General features: G+C 49.9%; 2 protein-coding genes across 3 annotated transcripts; both read right to left on the reverse strand.

Annotated features, from left to right (window-relative positions):
- Window positions 1–107: 107 nt before the first annotated feature.
- fgf8b (fibroblast growth factor 8b) lies at window positions 108–4323 on the reverse strand. Its single transcript, XM_029146343.3, has 5 exons — window positions 3588–4323; window positions 3459–3495; window positions 2717–2897; window positions 1142–1248; window positions 108–916 (listed from the first exon to the last, which is right to left on the reverse strand). The coding sequence occupies exons 1-5, from the start codon at window positions 3644–3646 to the stop codon at window positions 620–622; spliced, it is 681 nt and encodes a 226-aa protein (XP_029002176.1). The 5' UTR covers window positions 3647–4323; the 3' UTR covers window positions 108–619.
- A 14550-nt stretch (window positions 4324–18873) lies between these two features.
- On the reverse strand, window positions 18874–25426 carry slc2a15b (solute carrier family 2 member 15b). Of its 2 annotated transcripts, none has more exons than XM_055508672.1 (12): window positions 25267–25426; window positions 24267–24365; window positions 23743–23894; window positions 23535–23659; window positions 23310–23455; window positions 23059–23191; window positions 22777–22964; window positions 21671–21781; window positions 21165–21266; window positions 20961–21036; window positions 19783–19910; window positions 18874–19681 (listed from the first exon to the last, which is right to left on the reverse strand). In XM_055508672.1, exons 1-12 carry the CDS (start codon window positions 25309–25311, stop codon window positions 19454–19456), a joined length of 1533 nt encoding a protein of 510 aa, XP_055364647.1. In that variant the 5' UTR covers window positions 25312–25426; the 3' UTR covers window positions 18874–19453. The 2 variants fall into 2 exon arrangements, with proteins under 2 accessions (XP_055364647.1, XP_029000753.1); XM_029144920.3 differs by having other exon boundaries at window positions 23734–23894.
- Between the last annotated feature and the right edge of the window lie 442 nt (window positions 25427–25868).

The raw sequence follows: 25868 nt of genomic DNA on the forward strand, positions 1-25868 counted from the left end.
CTCCAGGAAGGGAGAAAAAAAACAGCAGCTTTTTTTAAGGGTCGCCATCAACGTATGCTAACTCCCCATCACAAAACAAGAGAAAAACATGCAGGCAGCACAAGAACTGGTTCTTTAGTGGTTTTAATATACACTCTACAATAAATATTTCAATTGTTCGATGTAATTTACATTTTTACAGTAAAAATATATTCATATAGGTAGAAAAAGAGGTTAAAATTCTGCAAAATGGCCCCAGGGGCCAAGATAGCAAGTGAAGTGAGACTCAAATGCTGTAAGCACACAAAAATCCACAGATAGCTGCCATGTCTAGCTTCATAGTACGCGTGTCATGTCTCAGTTGAACATTCTTTGTTGCTGGGTTGGCTAACGTCTAACCATGTCACTGGAGTTAAACTCTTCAGTCTTTTAATTATCCCACAAAATCGTTCGTAAAGTGTGTCTGATTTGAAAATAACTAACAGATTAGATAGTCAATGTTTACATATAATCCAGTACAACGAATATAATAAGTCCACAAAATGAGGCACAAAGTGTATGGGCACTTGACTGTAAAAGTTAAATGTAGTGGTTCTCCTCCGCTGGTTCCTCCACGGTTCTGCCGCCGTGGCCTCGGTGGTCAGCGGCCGCCCGAGCGCTGCTGATGTGAGTGTTTAGTCCGCTTGCTGAAATGGTGCACGGGGACCGGGAGGGGGAGAACATCAAACGGCCTCCTCTCGCTCAGCAAGTGCCCCTTGGGCAGGCGCTTCATGAAGTGGGCCTCCCGCTGGTGCTGCTTGGTCTTGGAGGCCTTCCGCGGACGGCCCTTGCGGGTGAACGCCATGTACCAGCCCTCGTACTTCGCGTTCTGCAGCGCCGTGTAGTTGTTTTCCAGGACGATCTCCGTGAAGATGCAGTCTTTGCCTCGGCCTTTCCTCTGGGAGACAGGATGGAGAAGCTATGAGTTACTCTGGACGGCTCCCAAGAAGCGGAAAGATCATCTTTAATTCCAGATGATGAAAACCCTAAGACACTTTCCTAGACAAATCTCAAGGTCAAATTCAAGTATTTCTAATCAGCGAAGCTGGAAAGAATTCCACTTTTCCAAGGAACAGACAACCTGACGTGTTATGTCGCCACAAAACTATAAAAGCCAGATTACCTTGCCGATCAGCTTCCCTCTCTTGTTCATACATATGTAGTAGCCCGTCTTCACCCCTTTAATACGAACACGGCTTCCAAAGGAGTCGGTCTCCACCTCCAGTTTAGCTGCATGGACAAAACAAATCAGAGACAAGAGGATGAGTCGGCTCTGACACGGTTCAGGCAAGTAGGTGATCACTTTACTACAGTGTGTGTAACGCAAATGAGCTTCTTTTATCTATATGCATGTTTTATGTGCAGTACAAACCGTAATAAACTAGAGTATGATCAGGGAATCATAAAATGAATATCATGATTCAGGCACGTGATGGACAAATATATTATATATATATTACAAATTATAGGGATTTTTCAGGTCGAGAGCATTGTTGAGCGTGTGTAAATGCTGCAGTTCAGACAGGGGATAAAGAAGAGTGCGAATACTGCGGTCAGAGACACAGCCACAAGCACAGAGCAGTGGTCAGATCTGGGCCGGTTACAAGACTGACACTCACTTAGGCTGCACAGCAGTGTGTGTGTGTGTGTGTGTGTGTGTGTGTGTGTGTGTGTGCGCGTGCGCGCAGGCAGAGAAATTCAAAAGACAAAAGAGCCCACAGTGGAGGCGAGGAGAGGAAAAGGTATAAAGTGAAGATGCTGACTTCACCACTTCTTATAAATTGAGTCATACATTGAGTTGTGAAGCAATGAAAATTCCTCATAAAATCAGTCTCCAAAAGAGCAGGCGGCCGGCGTTGAGCAGTGGAGAGGTGGACGGCCAGTGGTGGCTGCGGTGGAAAGATGGCTGGACGCACCACAATCCTTTGGTGACAGGAATCCGGTTTCCCTTTTAGCTTAGGACGCGTTACGCCGCCAGGAGTGAGAAAAGAGGCCCGTCATCAACAGGTGTGGAGGACGTTGTAGACCACCAACACGAAGAAGAAATAAATTACCTTCACAAGGCCGTAAAAAGGCAGCACTTACTGTCGCTAACGATGTTTACAAGTGCTACCACTGTTTCTCCTGGCGCAACTATTTGCGCAGCGGCTGCCAAAAGCGACGCAACTTCTGCAGCCTTTCAACGCCGCGCCGCGCGCCATTACATTTCAACAATTCCCGTGTTTGTGAGGCGAACGCGTTTCGTATTTTACTGTTTCCCAGAGGTTTGAAAGTATTGAAATGTAAGAAATGATGGCCTTTAGCTGTCATCGCGGCTCCTTTTCTTCCTAGTTTTTTTTATGGGGTGGATCTGGCCACAACACGCAGACTCTAAAGAACTTAGTTTGCATCAGCGTTTAGCGTTTGAGAGAATATAAAGTGCTGTCTGTGAGTGGATCAACATATGTGGACATTTATTCCAGTACCTGTTTACCGTCTAGGATATAAAACCACATTTAAATATGTAAACTACTTACTTACTCCACTTTACGGTGGGTTAAACGCGTCTGCACGACAAATTATCGCGATAGTTTGCACATAATCCCATATAACGGAGTTAATTGCTCTCGCGCAGACTACTCCGATCGTCGTGGTTACATGAGCCTCAATTAAGGGCTCTTGGCGATAATATTTCATCCTGTTTCGCCTCTCCTCTTACCGTGCACCGCCCCGTCGTCTCCGTTGGCGTTGACCCTCTTGTTGGCCAGGACCTGGACGTGTTTTCCGCTCGTGCGGCTGTACAGCTGGTAGGTTCGGGTCAACCTGCGGCTCATCCGGTCCGACACCCGGCTCTGCTCGGTAACGTGGTGCTTGAAATTAGGGGGAGCCTGCACGGAGCTCTGTCGGACAATGTAGGAAACACGTGTCAAGAAATATTAAATGATAGGGCAGAGGTTCGCTTCTCAGCTGAAATTATTTGTATTAACTGTCAGAGGAGGTGCCAGTGAAAGTATCAAAGACTTTGATCGCAAAGCTCAAGACTATTTATTAGAATTAAATAAAGTTATTACTGCGATTTCTTCAAAGTAAAAAGACGCAGTTTTTAAGATGCTTTCAGGGTCCCTCGGGATTGTCGTTTTCTTCTCATAGGTTGGTTATTTATAGGTTACATGATCTTTCACCCATTCTAGTCTTTCTATTTTTTCTGACTTCAGCCGTTCTCTATTCACATATGTTTTAACAATTACTTTTAGGCCGGACTGTACCTTTTCAAGATGTTTGAATTGGTGCCAATTGCCATAGACTAGCGCTCATAATAAAACCTTTTCATTGTTATTGTAGCGCGTTGCAGATGTAGAAACGGTGGACTATAAGCCGCGGTACCTGTTAACGTTTACATAGATAATTATATAACCTCCTTTGACTTCGTTGCTTTTTATTAGAGTGGAAATGGGAATTACCTGTGCGTAAAAGCAAAGCGCTGTGAACTGAAGTAACCTGAGGGGGGAAATGCAAAAGGTGTAAAAGGTTGATTGAAATTCAACGGGTCAATAAAATGAAGGTTATTGTTTGCATGGGTGTTTACTTACAGATAACCTAACCTCGATGTTCTCAGCCTCATCTTGTAATAGTTCAAATATTGCTTCATGAATACTCCACTGATTCGGTGCGCGAAGCTCTCAGAAATAAAGTTGCTTCTGATGGGGATTTCAGCTGACTTTTACTCCACCCTGGTCGCACATAGAAGATGACAGCCGTTACAATCGCGGGATCTAAGACGGTCAAGATCTTTTTACGCAGACGATCCAGTTTCGCACATCCTCGCACATTTAAAAAGTCCGAGGAAAGCTCAGAAGTCGCTGCGGTGCCAGTCCAAAGTGACGACCTCGCTGTCACTGTCCATCAGATCCGCTTCGTGTCAGACCCTCGCGTTTTTCAAGTAAAAATAAATCCTCTTTGACTTGATGTGACTCTTTGATTTTAGCTTTACGCACGAATCTTTACGCATCGTAGGTAAAATGCGCAGTTCCCGTTCGCCAAATGGGGGAAAAAACGCCGAATTAGCGCAAAAATAGGCGTTAAATGCATCCCACGCGTATCAGCACGTCTTTATTTCTCAATTCGCTCACGCCGGCGATGCCACGCCTGTCTGTCTATACCATGCTCACACAGTAAACCTCCGTCAACCTTCTCCCGTTTCTTGTGGTTGCCTCCAGTCCGCATACAGCATCTGTCTCCCCCTACATTTAAATACTTTAACTTGCGGGAAAGTCAATATCTTCGGCGAGAGCAGGCGGAGCGTTCAGGCTGGGGCCAATTTGAAACTGAATACTTGTTAAAACACACTGGCTGCGCCAATTTGCTGACAAACATGCGCAACACCACTATTTAACGTATGCAAGCACCCCAAGATCGAGGATAAAAATGCACCTGATGAGCACAGGGGTTCGTCATTATTTGGAGAAGAGCCACATGAGGTGTTATGCTTTTTAAATAGCATTTATTATTTATTAGCACTGCATACGCATGAATCTAATTCGTTGTATTCCTACATCTTCCTCCATCCAAAATCACAGGGCACTTTGTGTAAGCTGAACTGTCCGTGTGGAAACGGTCCCTGGCATGTAGTAAACTTACATTAACGTATTCCCTGTCTGCAGTTTGGTGGTCTCATAGGACAAAGCTCCATGTGCTTTTTCATCCTACATATGTGAGTAATATGTATTCCATGCGAACACATGACACAGAATGTTTTTTTCACGTAACATCTGAAGCCTTTGCCTGGATACTGTACAATGCCCCCTTGCTCGCAGTCACGTTCTCAGCGTCCCGCTTCGCTTTGGTGTTGGTTCTGCCTGGAGTTCTGCTTCCACAGTGCGGGACCGTGCGCTGCATCATGAAGCCATGCTGTCATTTCTCTAAACTCAAAGGGAAAGACCTGCACCTGGGAGGAAGCAGAACTCCAAACTCCATCAGTGGATTTTAAATATAACCTGCCATCAAAGTGGGCTCTGCAGTAAATATGTAACAATTACAGATTATGAAATAACACATTAAATCTTTAAAATCTTTATTCATCGGCTGGGATGAATCTGAATTCTCGAGAAACCACAAGTGAAGTTTTGGGCGACGCCAGTGCATCGATGCCCAGACTTTAAATCAATCGAACTCTCAATTTTGACCTGTGAGGTTTTGTAAATGCCGGCCCGTGTTCTGTGGGAGCGGCATGGGAAAGTTCAGCGGCGCAGCCTTCACACAGGCCATATCATTGAATTTATGTATAATTATGTGAATTTGCGAATGTCTTAGCTGTAAATCAGTCACTTTAGCCAATGCAGGAGATTTACATGGTACAAATGAACTCGCCTTATTAGCTCCAGTGGGACATTGCAAGAAGTGATTTTCGCCACATGGAACAATTCAGCACGTTGTTCTCCCATATTTTGACCCCTCTGAAGAAATAATTGCATATTCTAATATGAATAATTAAAGAGCACACAACTGTCCCTCAGATTCCTGCAGCCCATAACATGCAGCGTTACCTGAAGTCTTCCACGGTTCTTTGTTTATTTAGAAGGTTAATCTCTTAGGTCATAGATATGAGATACTGCTCGCTGGTGTTGATCAGCACAGGGGTGGGGTGTTTGGATGCTCCTCAAATGACCAGTACAAGCTGGCATCGAGCTAAAACAGTCCAATCCAACACATGCAGCTGAATGAGCCCAACGTCCACGTCCCGCTTTTATTGTAAACTAGCACTATGTGGTGTCAATGAGAACGCTCCCGCCTGAGCCAGGCTAGTGGGCTGTGGGCTGTGGGCTGTGGGCTGTGGGTGGTAGCATGGCTCTCACATACAGCTGACCCGCTTTAAAAACCTGACAGAAAACATTTGGCTCAGTGCTGTAGGGTCAATACATCTTCCTGACTTCTCTGCGGTCCACAAAAGCCTCGTAGCATTTGGAAACAGTTCCATCTCCGCAGGCCTAGATGGTATTTGGTTAAGGTGACCTGTCGCCCAGGGTTGGCTAAAATTGTCCAGGCTGTACATGAAAGGCTCTTTCTGAAACGTGATCTAAAGCTATCATTTTTTATTCTACTTCTTTACATACCTAACTGTCTGCTGCCTCACTCCCGAGATTCTCTGGTGGCCAGCATTTCTGGACTCCTAATGAGTCTGCGAAGGTTTGACGGAGGTCCAAGTTTTGCCCCGGTTTCCCACTCTCAGTCCCCCAACGCTGCTTTTCTCATCTGGGCCACAGTTTGCTAATATAAAGCCTCTCGGTATCAGTGTGAGGTACAAAAACAGCAATCGCTGGACGCCGTGAAAAGAAAATAATAAAATAACACAAGAGGAGCTTTCTGGCCATTGGTTATTCTTAGAAGAGGAGTGACTGCATGTCTGAAAAGGCCCGAGAGCAGACGACCATTCAGAGGGAGCTATTATTCCCCCATAGCTAATATGAGACATAAAAATACACACGCTCTCATAAGGCACAGCCAATGGAAAGGTAGACACCATAGAGAAAGGCAGCCAGAGCGGACGGTGGATATGTGCATGTGTGTGTGTGTGTGTGTGTGTGTGTGTGTGTGTGTGTGTGTGTGGGAGTGGAAGGAAAATGTGGGACTCTCGGTGTCATCTGGTGGCGGCGTGCGTCGCTCGCCGCCCAAACCTCAGCGGTTTCATGGGAGAGAAACTGTCCAGCCACCTGTTGTAATTACAGACGGCTGCTTGGTTGCGGCAACCTGCACGGCGGAACGCGCCTGCAGTCGCATCCCCGTACCGGTAGCTCACCCCGAACGGGACGTGGGAGCGCGCTGCCTCGCCTGACGCGTCGCTCGGCGGATCTGCTCCTGGAGCACTGAACCGGACGGTTAACAACATCACACGGGTGAAGCGCTGGAATTCATAGAGGTTGTTATTCAGGAGTTTGAGCGTTTCAGTCTTTATTTCATAGTGTGACAGAAAGTGGAAGACGAACAACAACTCAACTACATTACAATTATATGAATTAAGACCTATTAACATATCTGACTTGATTATTAATGACTTAACATTGCTGTATTATTTTATTTTGTAGGAAGCAAAAACTAGTCAAACAATATTGGCTCTAGATCACTTTAATCTGTGACCATCTTATTGCATACATTGCAAATGTAATGGATTGTGTAGGAAGTAATACAACTTTTAAAAAGACAATGGTACAGCATTATCTGATGCTGCACAATCCACCACGTGTTTTATTTTGCAAAGCACACAAACCAGAAATGCAATAAGGCACAAGAGTCATTAAAGTGACTGTCATGCAGTGACCTGGAATGTCTGTGGCACTGGCTCGCTCCCCTCTCACTCATTTATGTTAATATATGCAGACTTGGTTGTTCCTGCATTTCGTCATTTGGCACTTTTCAACAGAGCTTCAGTCATGAACTTCAAAGATTTGTGGCTAACGGCGTAATTATTTATTTGTTTTTTTTAATCTCCTCTGTTACACGAAGCGGGAGCTGAAGAAAAGGCAGCTTGATGAGGAAGATGAGAGGCTGTCTGTCTGTCTGTCTGTCTGTCCTCCAGCTGCTCTGAGCACTTAGTGAATGTGTGGGAGTGCGTATGGAGAAAATTGCTGCACTGAAAAAAAATTTGGAAAATCAAATCAAGTTCTCACCAGTGGATGTATGAAGTACTTACTCATGTTTGAGCTTCAACGACCTTTTAACTGGATGAAATGAGTGTCTGGGAACGACCCCGGTGTGTAGAAGTGATTAAGCCATAACCCAAATGTGTTTGCGTAACGACTTTGAGTGGTTCCTAGTGAAGTTAAAGGAAAGCCTCTGCTGAAGCGTTTAACAACTGCTGGGTGCAGCGCCTCCGCTCTGCTGTTTCCTTTGGTGCACGTAGGCTAGTTTTGAAGCATCACACCTATTTTATCAGCAGTGAATCCGAAATGGCTTATTCCACTCAAGTCAGAGCAGATCAAAATAAAAAAGACAGATAATGTCAACGAAGCAAGTGGGTGAATGTGTCTCGGCGGTTACATTGAAGTGGGGCCCAACAAACGTGTTTTTGTACCAAAGTGGGACCCTATGGACAATTGTGGGGCCCCACAAATTTGAAGGCCCCAATGGGATTTTAGGGCTGAGGTTAGAATGGAGTTTAGTTTCAGATTAGAACAAAGATTTAGTTGTGATGGTTATTGTTAGAGTAAGAGGCTAGGGAAGGCATTATGTCAATGGAGGTCCTCACTTTGATGTAAGTACAAGGATGTGTGTGTGTGTGTGTGTGTGTGTGTGTGTGAAGCTGAGAAGTTGTCGTTGGCTGAGTCAACTCAGCAACTTGAATGCCCCCCCCCCCACCTTCTTCTTCCCCCCAATGGAGTGTGATTTACTGTCTTGTAAACACATAGGAAGTAGCATTGAAAACGGTTTAACAAAGTCAATAAAAGCAGACATCATTCCTGGTATCGGGGGTGTGGGGGGGGTCTTAGGTTGGCTGAGGGCAGGTATCCTCCCCCCATCTCTAGTTTCCTCCTCGTGCCTCCATCACTCAATCGCCGTCCCTTCTCCTCGTCTGTCATCAGCGTCCTCATTTATGTCTCTGTGTCTTCTTCAGGTCCCCCCCCCCCCCCCCCCCCCCCCCCCCCCTCGCTCTGCCTTCTTTTTTATTTCGTACGTTGGGCAGTGGACAGCCGGAGCAATGGCTTTAGCAGACTTACCTGCAGGGCTGCTTATGAGGCGGCGCTTTCATCTGGCCTCTGGAGAAAGACGCCCTCGGCCCTGAAACAGCTGTGGAGACCTGGGAGTGAGAGCACCATGAAACCCGTGGAAGAGAAGAAAGAAAGGAAATTCACTGGTCCTCTGGGACTCCTGCCTCCCCGCGGCTCCTTCTTGCTCCTTTTCTCTTTCCCGCCTTCTTCTTCTTCATCTTTTTTTATCTCCCCGTTGCTTCCTCACGATCTGTAAAACCTTGTTTTTAAACCATTACATTTTTTTTCTTGCACTTATTTCCTTAAAGTTTTCTTCACCGTTACAGTACGACTCTAGGAGTCCATGGGAACAATCAACAAATGGGAAAAAACATTAGCGAAACTTAGCTGTGAAAAGTTTATTATGAAAAGTTAAACATAGTACCTCAAGTGAGTTTAACTTACAGTAAACTTACTAAACATATGGTATCAATCGCTTATCACAGAGGTTAGGTTATTATTTGTGGTAATATTTCCTCACCTTTACTATATATACATTCCACATATGCATTATTCAGACTTAGTGTTAGGCATTTGGACATTCACCACCCCCCCAACACACACACACAACTCGATGCACTAATGCGGTTGTCCCCTGCCTGAATAAGGTCATAAGGCCTGTTAGTATCTCTAAAAAAGACCAAATTCAAACAAATTATTATTATTATTATTATTATTATTATTATTATTATTATTATTATTATTATTATTATTATTATTATTATTATTATTATTATTATTATTCCTGTTGTAGGAACTACAGACATGTGTAATGTGGCATCAGTGAACCTAGTTTGGGCTCGTGTTATGGACAGCGCTGGGACCAGCGTGAGCGGACACGTCTGTTACTGTGGCCTCAGCTCCCGAACAATAAGAAAGACAGGCTGGAGTTTTGGGCTCGGACGTAATGTCCCTCATGCACCATCATCATCGGTCCCCTCTGTGGTGAGATCACCGTGGTTTTAAAATTCCTCACACTCCTCCAAGAGGTGGGATACAATAAAAAAGTGAGCAATTGGTGAGAATCCGTGGGGTCCCCTCGGGTGCAGCTCAAATAGCTTCTCTGTTTTATAACTTCGGCGTCCGGACCCGCTTGTCCGATCGCTGCGATCGCGTACAGCCGCGCGCTGCCCGTGGGCCGCCGGCTGACGTGTTTGTGTTGGACAGGCTTGTGTTTTCTGGGATGTATCAGTTTATTGATGTCGGATCATGATTACTTCAGATTATCCTAAGTGTGCAGTTATGGCAGTCTTGTACTATTAACTGGGGTGTGTTTGGTGTAATTGACTTTCCTTGGTGTGGTGAACCTTCCAGCTAACAAGTGCCACATGTGCTTTTCTTCACTTTACTGATAGACATATATTCATATTACAGTCACATGTGAGCAGTTTGCCTTTCTCCATCTGCCCATGTGGAAGCGGCTTCCTTGCTGGATATCAGGTCAGTTGTTGCAGCAAAGCAACAAAACGTGTAGCAAAACTGCAACGAACTCATTTGCGTCCAGTACGTGTCCAGTTTGTCATATCTCAAATATCTGAAAGTACAGAAACCCGGAGACGAGCTGAAGGCTCCCATTCTGTCATTGATGTCACATCGTACACTTTTCCATTCCCCTATTGTCAAATGTTTCAAAAGTCACTTAACAGACAAGACTTTAATAGTATCGTAACACTTGTGGATCAGTAGTTAAGTGTTCCAGCAGCACTGTTTCCCCCGCAGTTTGAAGCCAGCGCAGAGATGTGAAAAACTGACCTGTGAATCACCTGGCCCTTCTCGGTCGCCCCCCCCCCCTCTCTCTCTCTCCCCTGGAGAATCGGCACAGAGAGCCGGGCGGCAGAATGTGAAAGAGGAGGGAACATGAAAGGCCCGAGCAACGTGGGTTAACATGAGGCCCGCGGTATGTTCGGCAGGTAGCAGAGCGAGAAAGCAGAGGAGGAAGGTCTGCTTCAAGGCGCAGAGGGGGGAGAGAGAGGAGCAGCTCGCGGACGGGGCTGGTGTTGAATGCTGTTGTGTTTGTTTAGTCCCCTTCAAAGGAAAGCTTAATTATTTTACCATGCTGTGCCTGCAGAGGCTGCAGGATTCATGGGCTGCTCTCGGCCCCGTCTCCTGCAGCCGAGGGCTTAACCCTTCGCTCCCCGCGCCTCGCGTCCCAGGGCACGTCAGGCAGAGCGGGTCAGATGATTATCGCTAACGATAACGACCAGGAAATAAAACATTCAAATATCGCGTTTCTTAGCGGCGTTCTGGGATCCACTTAAGAATGATAACAAACGCCTCGATGTGACGCAGCGAGAGCCAGCGGCTGACGGGAACACGCTTCCTGTCCAAGCAGGGAAACATTCATATTACTGTTACGAAGCTCTCCTTTATTCCAGTCCTAATCAGCCAGTCAGGTCCATTTAACACTACTGGCAAATGTTGTTTATCTTAGCAGGAGGTGCCATTTAGCGTTTTCCCGCCAAAAAAAAGCACCGCGAATAAATAACTGCTCACCTCCCTTCTACCTCTCATTTAACAGCCAGCACATACACCGCTGCAGCTCAGGAACTATCAGCACTAGCCGTCACACTAATGTCTTAATCTGCAGTCGCAGGGACTTAGCTTCTTCTGGGGTTTACGGTCCCGGTGCCGTCTTGCTAGCCAGCGTAGCTGCAGCGGTCGCTCTCATTAGCCGCGTCCAATGGCTGGATGGGTTTGGGGCTCCATAAACGTGTCGAGGCCAATAACCCGCCCCGAGCCCTGACGCGTAGTCGAGAAACCAGATTTCACATTATTTGGGGTTCTTTTGAGTGTTAAAGATGCAGTTAAGGCCTCCATTTACTAGACGTTCCACGCGTTCAGAACACATCTCTGAACAGGCCGTTCAACATCTGCAGCGGCCGCCGCTACATCTGGGCGCTCGCTTTGCCGCAGCTGTGCGAACTCGGCCGCGGGAGCGCGCGCTCGCTGCCTCCGCAGCTCCGTGGATCACACAGTAACACAATGGAGGTCCCTGCAGAGGTGGGCTGACCCCCACTCCCCCCGTCACGTACGGGGGCAGGAGGACCGCGAACGCCTGGCGACTCCTTCAAATAAATTGTCCGTGATCTCGTCCACGCAGCCCTGGCGAGCGGACAGCAGATCGCTTTACATCAAATGGGAATGCCACTCACTTTAGGAATTTATATGTGTTATTCCTACGGTCTAGACAGGACAGATGTCACCGGGATGTGAAATCAAACCTGTTCCATTGAAGAAAGGAACAGTTAAAAACTTTAAATTAGACCTTTAAAACAAGGCACATGCATCGGTAATTAGCATGTTTTCTTTATGTTTCATGAGAGAAATGTACGTTTTTACAAAATACTTAATGTATTAAAAGTCCTAACTCAATTAAATGACTTGATCTCTGGATCATTGTTCTGGGAATACCATTTTCTGCTCAATAATACGGGCTAAACCTTGTCGGGGTATAAAAAGAAATAAATACTCAGAGGACTCGCAAAGTCATTCCTTCATCTGCTGAACAGTTTCAGGTTTTATTTCTCATAGCCTTTTAGGCTTTGTGCTGTGGCTTTCCTGCCATTGATTAGGTTCTGTCGTCGTCGCGTAAATTAGCAAAGGAAACACGCGCGCGTTGCGATCTCACCAACGTTCCTCGGGTTTGAACATTGGCTCTGAAAGCTCGCGACGCCCTGTGTAGCAGTGTGCTGGGACGTGGTTGTGGAGGACCTTAGGTTGCTTAGTGTCCATGTCCGAAGTCCAAGTCCAATTAGGCAAATAGGATTTGCAGACAGCGTTACCTTCGGGCCGGAGCGCCCGGGTCCATGAATGCCCTGCCTTGCTCGAGGGCTCCCAGCTCCAGGGAGAGCTTTTGTTTCTGGCCCTGCCCTCTGACCTCTTCTCTCCTGTGGCGAGAAGAAGCTAGTCAGCACAACGTCCAGGGACCGACAACCGTTCACACAGGAAACTCTCATCACTTCATCACTGCGGCGAGTAGACGGCTCAGGAGCATCCTGACTCACGCAGACTTTAGACTTTCAAGACAATGCCCGACTGATCCAGATTCAATACTGCGGTAAATGTGGCTGTAAAGAGCAGATGCATCATGAAAACAGACTCTTCCGTGTTCCAGTTTTATCTCTCCATGTTTCCTCACTTTGTGTCTTTCTGCCTTTTCCATCTCTGATCTCAGCGCCGCTCTGGATGCCCCCCCCCCCCCCCCCCCCCCCCCCCCCCCTTCGAGCATGTATCTGTCCCTTACCCCCTGCTGTTACAGCCCCCTCCTGCCCTCCTCTTCTTCTTCCCCGTTTCCCCTCTTTCCCCTGTAGTCTGCAACCTGTGGAACCAATTAGAGCTTGTAAGCGGGGACCTTTTGCCCCTGTCGTGTGGTCGGTTTAACCTGCCCTTCCAAAAGGACCTCCCCTCATGGCACGACCACCACCACCTTGCCGAACTCAGTGGGTGGGTTTGGGGAGGTGGGTGCAGGGGCCGATGTAACGGCAGGAGCCCGGGGGACCACCAGGCCTCCCTTGAACCCTCTGTCCTCTGTTACGCTGTGAAATGTGGGGAGAGAATGGAAAAGATGGGCGCCGGTAGCGAGTAGCGCTCACGGCTGCCGTTAAACAAACTGTTGATCAACGCCGTGTCTTGCTGGCGTTGTATCCGTTGCAGATGAGCGTGCAGCTTCCGCCTCATAGGGATAAACCAACTCCTCTTTTAGCACCAGACCCTCTGCTTTCTACCCTCTTTTCACCCTCACCCCAGCTGCCAGGAATGCTTTTAACGATTCTCCGTCAGACGCGGGGCAACGTGGGATGCTGGGAGACTGACGCATTCCAAAGGGGAGCATTTTTTTTTAGTCGCTCTTCACTTGTCAATCAGCGACACTATCTCCTTGTCAACCCCTTAACCCCCCCACCACCTCCTCCAAGACACACAAACACCAACAGTGTGAGCCTGCAGCCGGGTTCGCTGTGTCTCAGTTTAGGGACACAGTCGTCAGTGTGTTAAGCACCTAAGAATGTGATCCTTATGGCGGCTGTAGGATACACAAACACAAAAGGCCTCCTCCACCTCCGACATCTGTGATGTGGGTCAGTGAGGAGCACCTCTCCTCTCTTTTAACATGGCCTTCGTTAAGGAAACGCTGGTTCCAGACTCATAACTAATCGTATGTTACTGGGTCATCTCACTCCAACTTGGAGACTTCTTGCAGGTTTGTAGCCGGTGTTTCAATGAGCACTTTCATCCTCATCAACCACATATCAAACACTGGAAAATCAAAGTGTCACACTGTCGCCATTTATCTGAGTGATATTTTTGCAGTTGGGTCAGGAAGGGCACACATGACACAGGCCGACTTTCAACAGCTCCCCTCTCTGAGAACACACACACACACACTCACGCCTTATCCTCCTTACAGTTGGGACAACAGTCCTGGTGAAATTCTTTGGCACTTTATCAGTGCGTTGAAAGCACCTGACTGGTAAGTGACAGTGGCAGCTAGTGACAGTTCTCCCTCAAAGCTGGGTCAGCGGTGGCGGGCTGGAGGGTAAAGGGTTGATCCATTTGATACGAGTCCTGCTGAACACTTGACAGAAGCTGTCAGAGGCTCGATGGGAGGGTGGTGCTTATCGATCAAACACCCTTCCTATCTGCCGTGCTGACCTTCATGTCCCGAGGAGGGGTGTGTGCTCAGGGTTGATCGTAATGGGAGACGGAGGCGGGTCGGGAAGGGGGGTGTGGGGGTGTTATTATCGGAAAAGTGGTTACATTACAATATTAAAGTTTATGTTCTCAGAAATAAAAAAATATTTAGAGCTGCGTTGTTTGTTTGACAAATGATTCAATTATAGTGAATAGGGGAAAAAATTATTTTCAAATATCAGATTAATCAGATCACGAGACCATTATGTTTGCAAGTTTATCAATTAAAAAAGAAGTGGTGCCAGTTTTCTTCAGCGACACCACTCCTCACCTGTTCCTCCACTGCATCTCGTGTGACTCGCTGTCCTGACCCACAGGCCTTGGTTCTCCGCTGTGGCTGTGCAGAGCGTGAACCTGCAGGAAGCCTTAAAACACATCTTTTTAAGTAACTTTTTCTTCAAAGTCTGGCAGGGGGCCACAGTTTGTTTTTGCTGGAGAGGTGCAGTGCCGTGCACGGAGCCGCGGCCAGCGAAGGGCTGGGGAGAAAAAAGCGTGACACAGGGACACCCGTCATCTCGTGGTTGACCGTAACCAGTGTTTAGCCTGGACACCGGTCATTACAGCACCATGCTGGGAGCCACTGTACCGCTGTCAAAACACTGTCCTTGGCAGAGGCCGAGCCCAACAGAATGTGAGTGGAGAACAAAAAAAAACTGGGGGATTTGAAAGGCGGGAGGTGTTGAACTCGAATGGGTCCGATGAAACCCTGACTTGGCTGCTGTCGCTGCCACTCTCTGGTTACGTGTAACTAAGATGAGCAGCGTCTCAGCCGTACGAGATACCGGCAGTTAACTGGCGCTGCGATTCGTAGCTAAGTGGCTCCCCCTGCTGGTTCCTGGGGTCATCGCAGCTCTATTAGACCTCTAGAGGACTCACTGCAGAGAGCTGCCGACGCACGCGCTGAAGCTAAGTCCAGTCATGAGTGCACTTAAAATCCTGTACATGTCCCCGTCACGTCTCGCATCTTCATAAGCAGAACACTCACCCTGCCTCTTCCTCCCCCCTCCTCCTCTCTGATCTATAAATACTCTCTCATCAGCAGAGGTTGGCTGCAGGAGGCGTCGACCCTGGCCTCTCTCCGTCCAGCAGAGCCGTGATTTATGGGGGCTCAGGCTGGCGCTAACCTTGCACTTGGGCCCTGGCAGTATAAATGATGGCAGGTCAGTGGCACCGTGGACGGAGGGGAGACACTGTCTTTCTCCGCCTCCGTCTTCTCTCTGGCCTGTTATCACCGGCGGGATGGAGACATTATCATCACCATCACCATCATCATCATCATCATCATCATCATCATCTCCTGGGCGTGTGAACAGCGCTGGGTAGGGTGACAGTGTCGGCCCTGGCCTTTGATGGGAGCTTTAATTTCATGCCTAATTTCTCACAGCACAGAGAGGATCGATGCTGCCCTGCCCGTGCTCCCCATCCCTCTGCCTCCCCCTGCTGCAGAGACAGGGAGCAGAGAAGGACGAACGGCGGCCGCTGAGCGATGCGCACGCACCGGGGCATTTAGCTCGCCGGGCGGGCGGGCGCGCGTCCGTACCCGCATCCTTCACGTGCCGACGGATGTGGACGAACGCCAGGACGCACGCACACACATGCAGAGATCCGCCTCGGCGCCGGCCGGCGGCCGCGGCGATCGATGCAGCCGGAACGGATAGACTTGGAAATGGGAGCAACAAACGAGCAAAGTGCGGCTGCAGAGCCGCTCACCTGCGCGCTGCGTGTTACACGTCGCCATGGTGATAAATATAAGCCCTGTGTCCCCGCTCGCAGCCCCGGGGAGGCATTGAACTCTAGCCCCTCCGTAATGACTTTGTCTACCTATTGATCCGGCTATGATCCATGTACTGTAATTCTTATACCATCATCCCCGGCCCCGGCAATAACTCCAAGTCATATTTCGACGTCTCCCGTCCACTTGACAACTTAATGACGCAGGGATCCTCAGCGAGTTTGGACTTTCACCCCCTCCCACCTGTCCTGCTCCGTCCCCTGCAGGGCTCTAATTTCTCCTTGTTCTTGCGCGGTAATATCAGCGACGGCGCACAGAGGCTGCTCTCTCCGAGGACTCCCCACTCCCAATCACATATCTTCTGCCGCTCACCTCTGTGCGCTCGCAGTGCAGCGCCGGGTTGGTGTCTGGGACTGTTGTGCATCTGTCTCCGATTTGGCGCACAGCCCCTGCAGGCTCCTGAGGAGACTCTGCCGTCCCTCTTTAGACCCTGTTCTTTTTCTTCCTCTGAGCCGGGGCTATATTTCTCTGTCATTTCAGCCCTCTCTTCCTAGCCCGGGTGTAATAGCGGGAGATATATGGCCCCCTGCTCCTGCAGTCTTCTGAGCTTTCGCAGCCTTTTATAAAGCACTGTCAGAGTGACAAAACGGCAGCTCTTGGGTATTCGGCACAGATGCCCCCTCATCCTGAGGCAATTTCTCAATATCCTGCGCTGTTCCTTTTAGCAAAGAGCTAACATCTGGGTCCTTGAACAGGATGGGCCGGAACAGTCAGCGCGGACAGAGTCGTAGCTCATCCCTATAGCTCTGTCTGCTCATAAGCCATAGGCAGTCTGTCAGCTCTGTTTTTAAAGGGCTGATTTAGGGAGCAGCTCGGACCCGTCCGAGCGGCACTTCACCGCGACGCCGGATGACCTGAGAGCACGGGGCGCGTGGCCCTGATTGAGATGTGAGTGAAGCACGTGAGAGATGGAGATGGAGGGGGGGGGGGGGGAGCAGATGGCCTCTGCAGACAATTAAAGCTGCATGTTCTGTTGTGACTCCTCCACTTTGTTCCCGTCACTCGCTTCATGCTTGGTGACATCTGTCCTCTTCTCACGTCGCTGCCTCCACAATAGCTCACTTCTTAAATCCGTCTCCTCTTTCACCCCTTATCTCCACCACGGTCCTCCCTCCTCATCCGCAGCTCACCTTCCTCTCGCACGCACCCTCCGTCTCCTCCCACCTCTCTCTCCCCCCCCCCCCCCCCCCCCCCCCTTCCTCCATCTCCTTCCCTCACCCTCCCCGCCGCCCCTCCTCCCCCAGCCTTAATTGGGAGTCAGGGAGAGCAGTGGAAATCGCATTAACGCGGGCCCTGCCTGGGCGTGCCATCCATCTTCTTTTTTATTACGCCGCGCCGGGGCTGCCTGGGCGCTGCCGTTCGATTTGTCACCGGCCTCGTTCGCTGATAACAGGCATTTGTCATCGCCTTGCCTCCCTGTTAATGTTATCATCTCCTCCCTGACAGCCGCCCTCCGCCGGGGAGCGCCGGCGACAAAGCACATCCGTCAAGCGAATATTTCCACGGCTAAGGGGACCGCACACTGCAATAAGCCACATTAAAGCACTTATGAAGGGTGCAGGCCGAGCGTGTGCGCGTGCGCACCCGCGCGTACGCAGCCACAGAAGCGCGCGCGCACACGCGGGCTGGAGCGTGTAGCGCGCTCGTCAGCGGTGTAAAAGAGGAGCGGTGGGGGCCGACAGGGAGAGGAAGAGGTAATTTGTTGCAATTAATTACGCAGTGAGTGTGGCTTTGTTGTGTGGGAGAGCATTTTATCTGTTGGAATGCTTCCTTCGCCAGGCTGTGATGCTATTTGTTTGATTTATAGCCTGTGCCTACCCGAGGCGGAGTGAGTCTGCGTGAGAGTGCGCGTGTGCGCGTGTGTGTGTGTTCTCAGACGTGCACAACGCCGTGGCATTATCCACAGAAATGCACTGAAGTCTCCGTGACAAGGAGCCCTTTGTCTGGGAGTGAAGTTTCATATGAACAGCCGCGCTCGCGCTCCTCTCTCCCAGGACCCGGACTCCTCCGTCCATTCGTCATTCAGCGGCAAATCATCAACTTCAGAGGCTGACCTTCCATCGGCCAACCTTGTCTCACCTCGTCCCGTTCTGTCAGCGGCGGCACAAAGTGCTGCGGAGGCTGCGTGAGCTGCGCCCGCGACGACGTGCAGACGAGGCGCTGACGCTCCCTCCTTCCCGCTCCTCCGAGACGTCGGGACGAGCGGCGCTGTGACAACATTTATTCATTTCACCTCGGCTGGGGGTTCGCGGGGCCCTTCTGCAGGGGCTGACAGATGGATCAGCCGCCCTCGAGGCAGCGCAAAGAGGGATGAGCGCCGCGTGCGATCCTGCGTGGCTCCAGAAAAGCCGCCACGGCGCGTCACGCGGTGGCAAATCTGCAACCGTGGCAGAGAGCTGCAGTCAAGATGATGAAGTTCGCACGCTCAGAACAGCGCTCCACCACTGCCTGCGCCATAGTTCACTGAAATGAGGCCGGTCATAACCTCTAAGACTTTAACTCAGACAAAGACACATAAAAATGCTGCATATAACACATAAAAACAAAAAAAATGTAAAATTCAGCTTTTTCCTGTTATCAATGTCTCACCAGGCATTTCATGAAAGAAACAGAAATGAACAGCGTCTAAAAGCATTATTAAGATAAGGAATGAGCATGAAAAGCTTCTATTCATTTAATACTCATGTATTTTATTCAAAAAGAATAGATAAGCGCATTTCTTAGAACCTGGCAACCCAAAGTCAGCTTCCTGGAAACTAGCTTTAATGACAGACAGCTTCATGGCACTTGGGTCCAGATTTATTTTAACAAGATGTATAATGTGACTACTACAGTAGTCAAAACATTCAGCCGTCTTATATAAAAAAGACTCTGTAGGACGTGGAGTAAAATACAAATTCTGTCTGCATTGAACGCTGAATGTGAACCTCGTGATCGTGGGACGGGTTTAAAACAAGTGAGATTAACACGGAGATTAAAACATCTGAGGGCACCGTGAGAAACCAACTCAGCTCCCGTAAAAAGTGGAGAAACGGATTAAAATGCCACCGCTGGTTAACGTGAAGCTCGTGACTGTCCGACCTCGTCCTCACGTGACGGCGCTGCACCTGCGCTCTAAAGGCGCCAAAGCTACACGATGACGCCGGGTAGCGCGTGCAGCGCCCCCCCCCCCCCTTCCCCTGCGAAGCCACGCCTCCGCGGTCGCTCCACCTCCCGCCCGAGGCGTCCGGCCGCGGGTTCACTTCCGGCCGCGCTGCCCCAGCGCCCCGTAGCCGTTCATCACGTCCATCCTCACGTGACCGTTGGGAACCAGCTCCTCTTTGGCGACCTTGTTCCTGGCGGCGAACATGTGGCTGATCTCCACGAAGGTCTTGTTCCTGGTCTCGGGTATGATGAAGTACGTGTAGGCGGCCACGCTGAGGCACACCGCGCAGAAGATCAGGTAACAGAAGGGACCTGTGGACATCTGAAGAGGTTCGCGTTTAGAAAACGGGCTCGCGTCAACGTCACCCCAACACTGGAGCGACTGGTTCTGAGGTTCTAGGCGCGCGTGCGCCCGCGCCGTACCTCCAGGAAGGGGAAGACGAAGCCGATGGTGAAGTTGGACGCCCAGTTGAGGCAGCCGGCCACGGTGTAGGCGGCCGAGCGGTGGGACTGCGTGAAGAGCTCGGCCGTGATCAGGAAGGGGACGCCGGCTGCGGCACAGACGGAAGGCGTCAGCAGAAGCAGCTGCGGCTGCACGTGGTCCGCGGCGCATTTAATCACTCACTATATGAATCCATTGAGCGCTTTGAAATTAATATCAGGTCCTCCTCCATTCATTAGCTTATCCATAAGGCCACTCAGGGCTATTCTTTGGCAATTCCTCAAAATAAACCCAACGTAATATAACGAATGGCAACGTCTCCTGAAGCCCCGCTGCCGTTATATTAAACTGTTGTTCTTCATTACGCGTTGATTATTACTCAGTGATCGCAGGCTGACAAGGCGGGAAGATGTCTGTCAAGCTGGCGCAAGCCCAAGCGCCAATCAGAAGACGCGGAGCAGCGTAGCTCGGATTCTGCGCAATTCATTAGTTTGATATGTAGGATGCGCGAGGCGTCGTCTTAGTTTTAAACACATAATTCGTCATGGTTAGACGTGAAAGCTATGAGGGAGAAATATGCATTAGTAAAAGCTCTAATGATGAGCTTTCCGAATGATGTTCTCATTAACTGTGCATGATAATTGCATAGAGGAAGGTTTAATATCGTCAAATCAATAACCAGGCCATTTGTCAACATCTGTGCTATGTATTGGGGGGGGGGGGTGTCATTGTACAAGCAAGGTTTCGTCTGAAGCAAACCGTATTCATCACTGCTGGCTTATGTACAATGAGCCATTAAAAGTCTAATTGCAGCAAGTGAAACCCTCGTCCGTGTGCTGAGCTATAGATTTTGGCGCTTTGACGGATGACGTTGTGAAAACCAGACTCGTCCCGATTCATCATCCTCGCACGTCCGCTCAACGTGGCGCCCGGCGCCGTAAACCGCTGCGTCTTAATTCACTCCACTCCGCTCTCGCACCATCCGGGGTGCGAGCGGCCGTGGGAGTGGACGCCGGGCGCGAGTCCCCCATTTACAAACCTGATGAAATAGAATATGTCCTCAGTGCCGGAGGAGACGCCGCTCGCCTCCGCATACGGCGAGGTGTCCAGCAGGGAGCAGTGTTACCGCACACACGCGCACGCACGCACACACACTCACCTGGACCTATGCAGAAACCAGCAATAATCCCCACGACACAGCTCACGCTGACGTAGCGCATGACGGGAAGCTGCGCCTGGATTGGTCAGACACAGGGCACAACTTCATGCAAAACTAACCAGTGATTAATTAGATGCAGATTAGGATTCATGTAAATGGGAAATGGATGGAAACGCCAGGTCATACTGTCATGGGACACTTTACCTGCAGGAGGGCGGACACCGTGATCCCCGCGCAGCAGAACGCCATGAAGAGGTAGCCTCCGATCATCAGAGGCCTCCTGCCGAGGCGCTCGATGGTGAAGCACTGCAACGTGGACCCAGAGCGTCATGACCTGCACGTTTAGCATGAGCGGCTGCTGCGTGCTAATCACCTGAACGTGAGCAGCCATTAATACGCAGCTGATCAATCAGTAAATTAAATTAAAATGATCCCAATCATAATCTTGTTTACTTCAGTGAGGAGTGAGTTCAATATAATTTGGGCTTTGGGTATAAAATGAGAAAGTGCTACACAGTTTAACGCCTCATTCTGTGGTGATCAAAGCTAAAAACACATTTATCTTTGTGATTAATTTGTATATTTTCAAATCAGTAACCACAGTAGCAGCTGCAAACAGTGAAAGTTCTGACTGATGACTTGATCTTCATGAAATAACCTGCGATAATGAATGAAATACGCCTGCATTGAATGTGCTCATGACGACTCACCCCCACCATCCCAGAGATGACTTCAATGGCACCGGTTCCCACTGTGGTGAACTGAATCTGGGCGTCCGGGATTCCCGCGTTCCTGAATATGTCGTTTGTGTAGAACCAGATCTGAAATGTAAAGTGACGTGACGTTAAAGTGAAATCTGTCTGATCAGACGCAGGCACGAACGCACTCCGAGGTTGTCTTCTTTCTTAGGCGGAGAGGAAGTCGCTCCGCCGCTTCCTCGCGATTCATCACGGTGATCATTATCGCCATGCCGACCATCACTCATTCATTTGAGATCCGGCGTTTTATCAGTATGGACTCCTGACAAGTGCTCCCCTTGAAATTAATTTGCGTATTCTCATTAATCACACTTTGCTGATGCAACATCCATCATTGATGAGGTGTGGACAAGATCGTGATTGGTGCGGCTAAACGCTGTCTTGTTGATTTAGTGACCATACGTACAGCATTTCCTCAGCAGCGCGGACTCACACACTGAAGACAGGCCACAGTTTGGAAAAGTTACTCATCATTTCGTTCACTGATGATCTGAAAATGTGTGCGTCCTCCTTTAATGCGTCAATGAGTCAAAGCTTGGATAAAGTCTTCACTTTATAGTGAGCTGTGTTCACTGACTGAATATCAAGATCTTTAAATCACACCTGTATATGCATTTATAAAAAGTGTGTTGTGTTTTCATGCTTTTTTAGTTTGGACTAAAATTCTAAACAGCCGTGGTTGAAAACACGTTCACGTGCCTTTGAAACATCTAATTTTGCACCTTGTGTCACAAATGGGTTCTTGTGTCAGTCCGAAGGTTTCCAGTGTTCCTGTGTGGAACTCTGGGAGATGTGTGTCTCTGTGGGGGTGCACCCCCTGCTGTGAAATGGTCCTCGCGTGCAACCTCTGAGTATGAAGATGTGTTCGACGTCCTGCTGTACGTGTGGTGAGAATGAGAGACGGGAACCGGGGCATAATGAGGCATGGCGCTGGCGCCCCCTGCTCAGGCTCACAGCGGCTGCACGCGGCCCTGTGACGCGCAGACACACACAGGTGCAGGCGGGAGGGAACCCCCGCCGGGAGGCGTCTCATCTGAGGGCGTGCAGGCGGCGCTCACCGCGTCGATGCCAGACAGCTGCATGCCGATGTTGGCCACTGACACCGTGATGACCTGCCAGCGGACGGCGCGGTCCAGCAGCAGCCCGGGGACGGAGACGCTCCGGACGCAGGACAGGCAGCGCTGCTCCTCCTGCATCTCCTCCACCTCCTCCTGGATGTTTCCTTTGGTGCGGTACCACTTCAGGGCTGAAGGGAAAAGCGTTTGAAATAAAGATGAGAAACGAAAATAGAAATTAGAAAAATAAAAAATTAATATAAATGGAAAGCATGGCTTTGTTACCTGCTATTGTGGCGGCCACGTCCCCCTTCTCTATCAACAGGAAGCGCGGACTCTCTGGAAACCATGGCAACAGCAGCAGCTGGACCGTGGTAGGACAAACCACAAGGGACAGGAGCAAAGGCCAGTGCTCCTCCTGTGTGAAAAAAACAACGCCAATTAAAACTGTGGCAAACATAAATAATATGCAGCTTTCGCTGTTTTTATGCTCTGAACGCGAGAGACGGGAGCACTAGAACCCGCGATGCCCATACCTTCCCCAGCAGGTCGTGGAGCCCCAGGAACTGGGCGATGAAGACGCCGAGGCATATGTGGATGCTGGGGATGAGGCCCAGGAAGCCGCGCACGCTCTTGGGCGCGATCTCGCCGAGGTACATGGGCACCAGGCTGAGGGAGATGCCTGGTGAGAGACAGAGATCGTCCTGGTGTGAACTACGCGGCCGCGCGCCCCCGCGCCCTCCACCCGTGTGCCGGCCCACCTGAGTGGACTCCTGTGATGAAGCGTCCACAGATCACCATGGCCGGCATCCTGCACGTCCTGCTGAAGCCCATGAGGGCTCCGCCCACGAACACCAGCAGGCTGGAGCGCACCACCGTGCCTTTCCTGTTGGCGAGCACACAACCGGCCTGAGCTGCGGCGACAACGTGTGCGGAGACGGGCCGTCGGGCAACACTGACCTTCCGTACTTGGTGGCCAGTTTTCCCACCAGCAGGGAACCGATCATCCCCCCGATAGCGAAGACCGACACAGTGAAGGAGTACAACACGGTGAGGAACCGCTCGTCCGGGCTCCACTTGTACCTTTCAACAATTGTCTCATTGTAGAAATGTCTGATGTACTGGGGAGGAAAAGTTCATTTGATTAATTTTTTTTGACTCAGTCTATATTGAAAATGGTGAACTGTTTATAAATTGTAACAGCCATGTGCCTTGTTTGGTGCGTTCATGCTAAAGATGAGCTAAAAATGAACAAGTCTGTCCCGTTCTGCTCTCCGTCACGCTAATTGAGCCACATTTTCAAGATCAGGTCATTCATGTCGAGCAGCCTCTCTGAGTCTAAATGCGTCTCTTTCACTTGAACCAGCGCCAGAGCTCCAATTTGATTTTCAGCGCAGAGGCGTAACTGATGTCAGATGACTCAGCGAATCCCACAGAGGCCGCGCAGTCACGTGGACGCGGACGCTCGCCGGAGCGGCGCAGGAGGCACCAACCTGTGCAGGAGAGTTGACCACGGCCAGGTTGTAGCCGTAGAGCATGGAGCTGCCGAACGAGGCCAGGAAAGCCACCGCCACCAGAGACTTAGTCAGATGCTGCGGAGGAGATGAAAGCGTGGGCGGTTAAAAGTGCAGGGGCCTGAAAACACGTTGACGAAAAGAAAAACCACACCGCTGTAACTCATTTACTGTGACTTTACATGCAGTCGTTTGAGACCTGTTAAAACCCAGCTGGTCCGATGATCGCCTGCGTATCCACAGTCTCGTGACCCCCCACTCTGCCCTCATAGGCACCGGGGGGGGGGGGGGGGGGGGGGGGGGGGGGGGGGGGGGGGGGGGGGGGGGGGTCCGCTGTGTTTGCATTAGGACGTGCCTGCAGCTACCCTCTTGGCTGCCGTCCTGAATTCCAGCACACGGAGATTAGGCGACCTCCAGCACAGAAGGTCGGGGAGATTATAAAGTGCCTTTGAATGTCCACGCCTTGGAATGAAAGGGGGGAGCGGGCGGCAGCACAGGTGACCGCACAGTTACTGTCACTGGGATCGTGCTGGGTTTTGTTTTCAGAAAACATGGAGCTGCCTGAGCAGAAACAGCATGGATGCCTTAAAGCAACCTAATTTAGCCAGTAATGGCCTGATGAAGAGCGGCGGACCATTACATGTGATTCCGGCCCATAGCACACAATGGTGACCAGTGAGGATTCAATTTCAGTCACTATGTGTCAGAGGTGCAGCTCTTCATGTGTGGAAGTGCTCTGGTCGAAGTTCTGGGCAACTACAGGACGTCTAGGACCGCTTTTACTTTCTGGCCGCTCGTCTCACGCTTCGCCACTGCTTAAATGAAAATGGGTTTGCTGGTTTCTACTACACGCTGAGCAACACGGCATCACAGCTGCAGCGTCGAATGGGACTAATCCTCTTACTTCCATTCAGTTCATTATACTGGGTTTCTATACTAAAGAAATATGTGACAGAACGAGTTGAGATCAAGAACTCACCGTGCCGCTCACGCCATCGCTTCCCAGTAGCTGCTGCTCCGCCATTTAAACCATGAATTATTCCTGTGATCCTGCTTGTTTGTGAGGAGAAACATCCAACTCGCGGCACTTTGGAAAACTCTTCAGGCCACATGCTCATTTGTAGCGTTCGCCTCCTGAATGCACGCGTGGTCGGGGGGAGGGGGGGGTGATGGGTGGGATCACCGTCCTCAGCCTCCTCAGCCTCAGCTGCAGTCCGGTGGTGAGAACAGGACGGTCCCAGCCCACAGCAGCAGTCACATGCGCGAGGGGGTCACAGCGTAACGTACGGACCACCATGCACTGGGCCCACAGGCCTTTTCAGGGGCCTCTTCCCACTGAGGAGGGGAGCTATTCGTTTGTATGTACTGTATGTACGTCGTAGTAGTGAAAAGACCTTCAAACAGTAAATACAGCATCATTCTGCTGTAAAAACAAATCTCTGCTTGTGGCCCTTGGTCACGAGCTGAATCTAATAAGATCGGTATTCGTTTGTATATTTAATTGAATGAAATTTAAATATTTCAATTGGAAAAAAAGGGGAAAAAAAGTCAAACAACGAATGTTTTCAGGATTGAAATGAA

This window comes from Betta splendens, chromosome 1 (assembly GCF_900634795.4).
Source record: "Betta splendens chromosome 1, fBetSpl5.4, whole genome shotgun sequence".
Taxonomy (NCBI): Eukaryota; Metazoa; Chordata; class Actinopteri; order Anabantiformes; family Osphronemidae; genus Betta; species Betta splendens.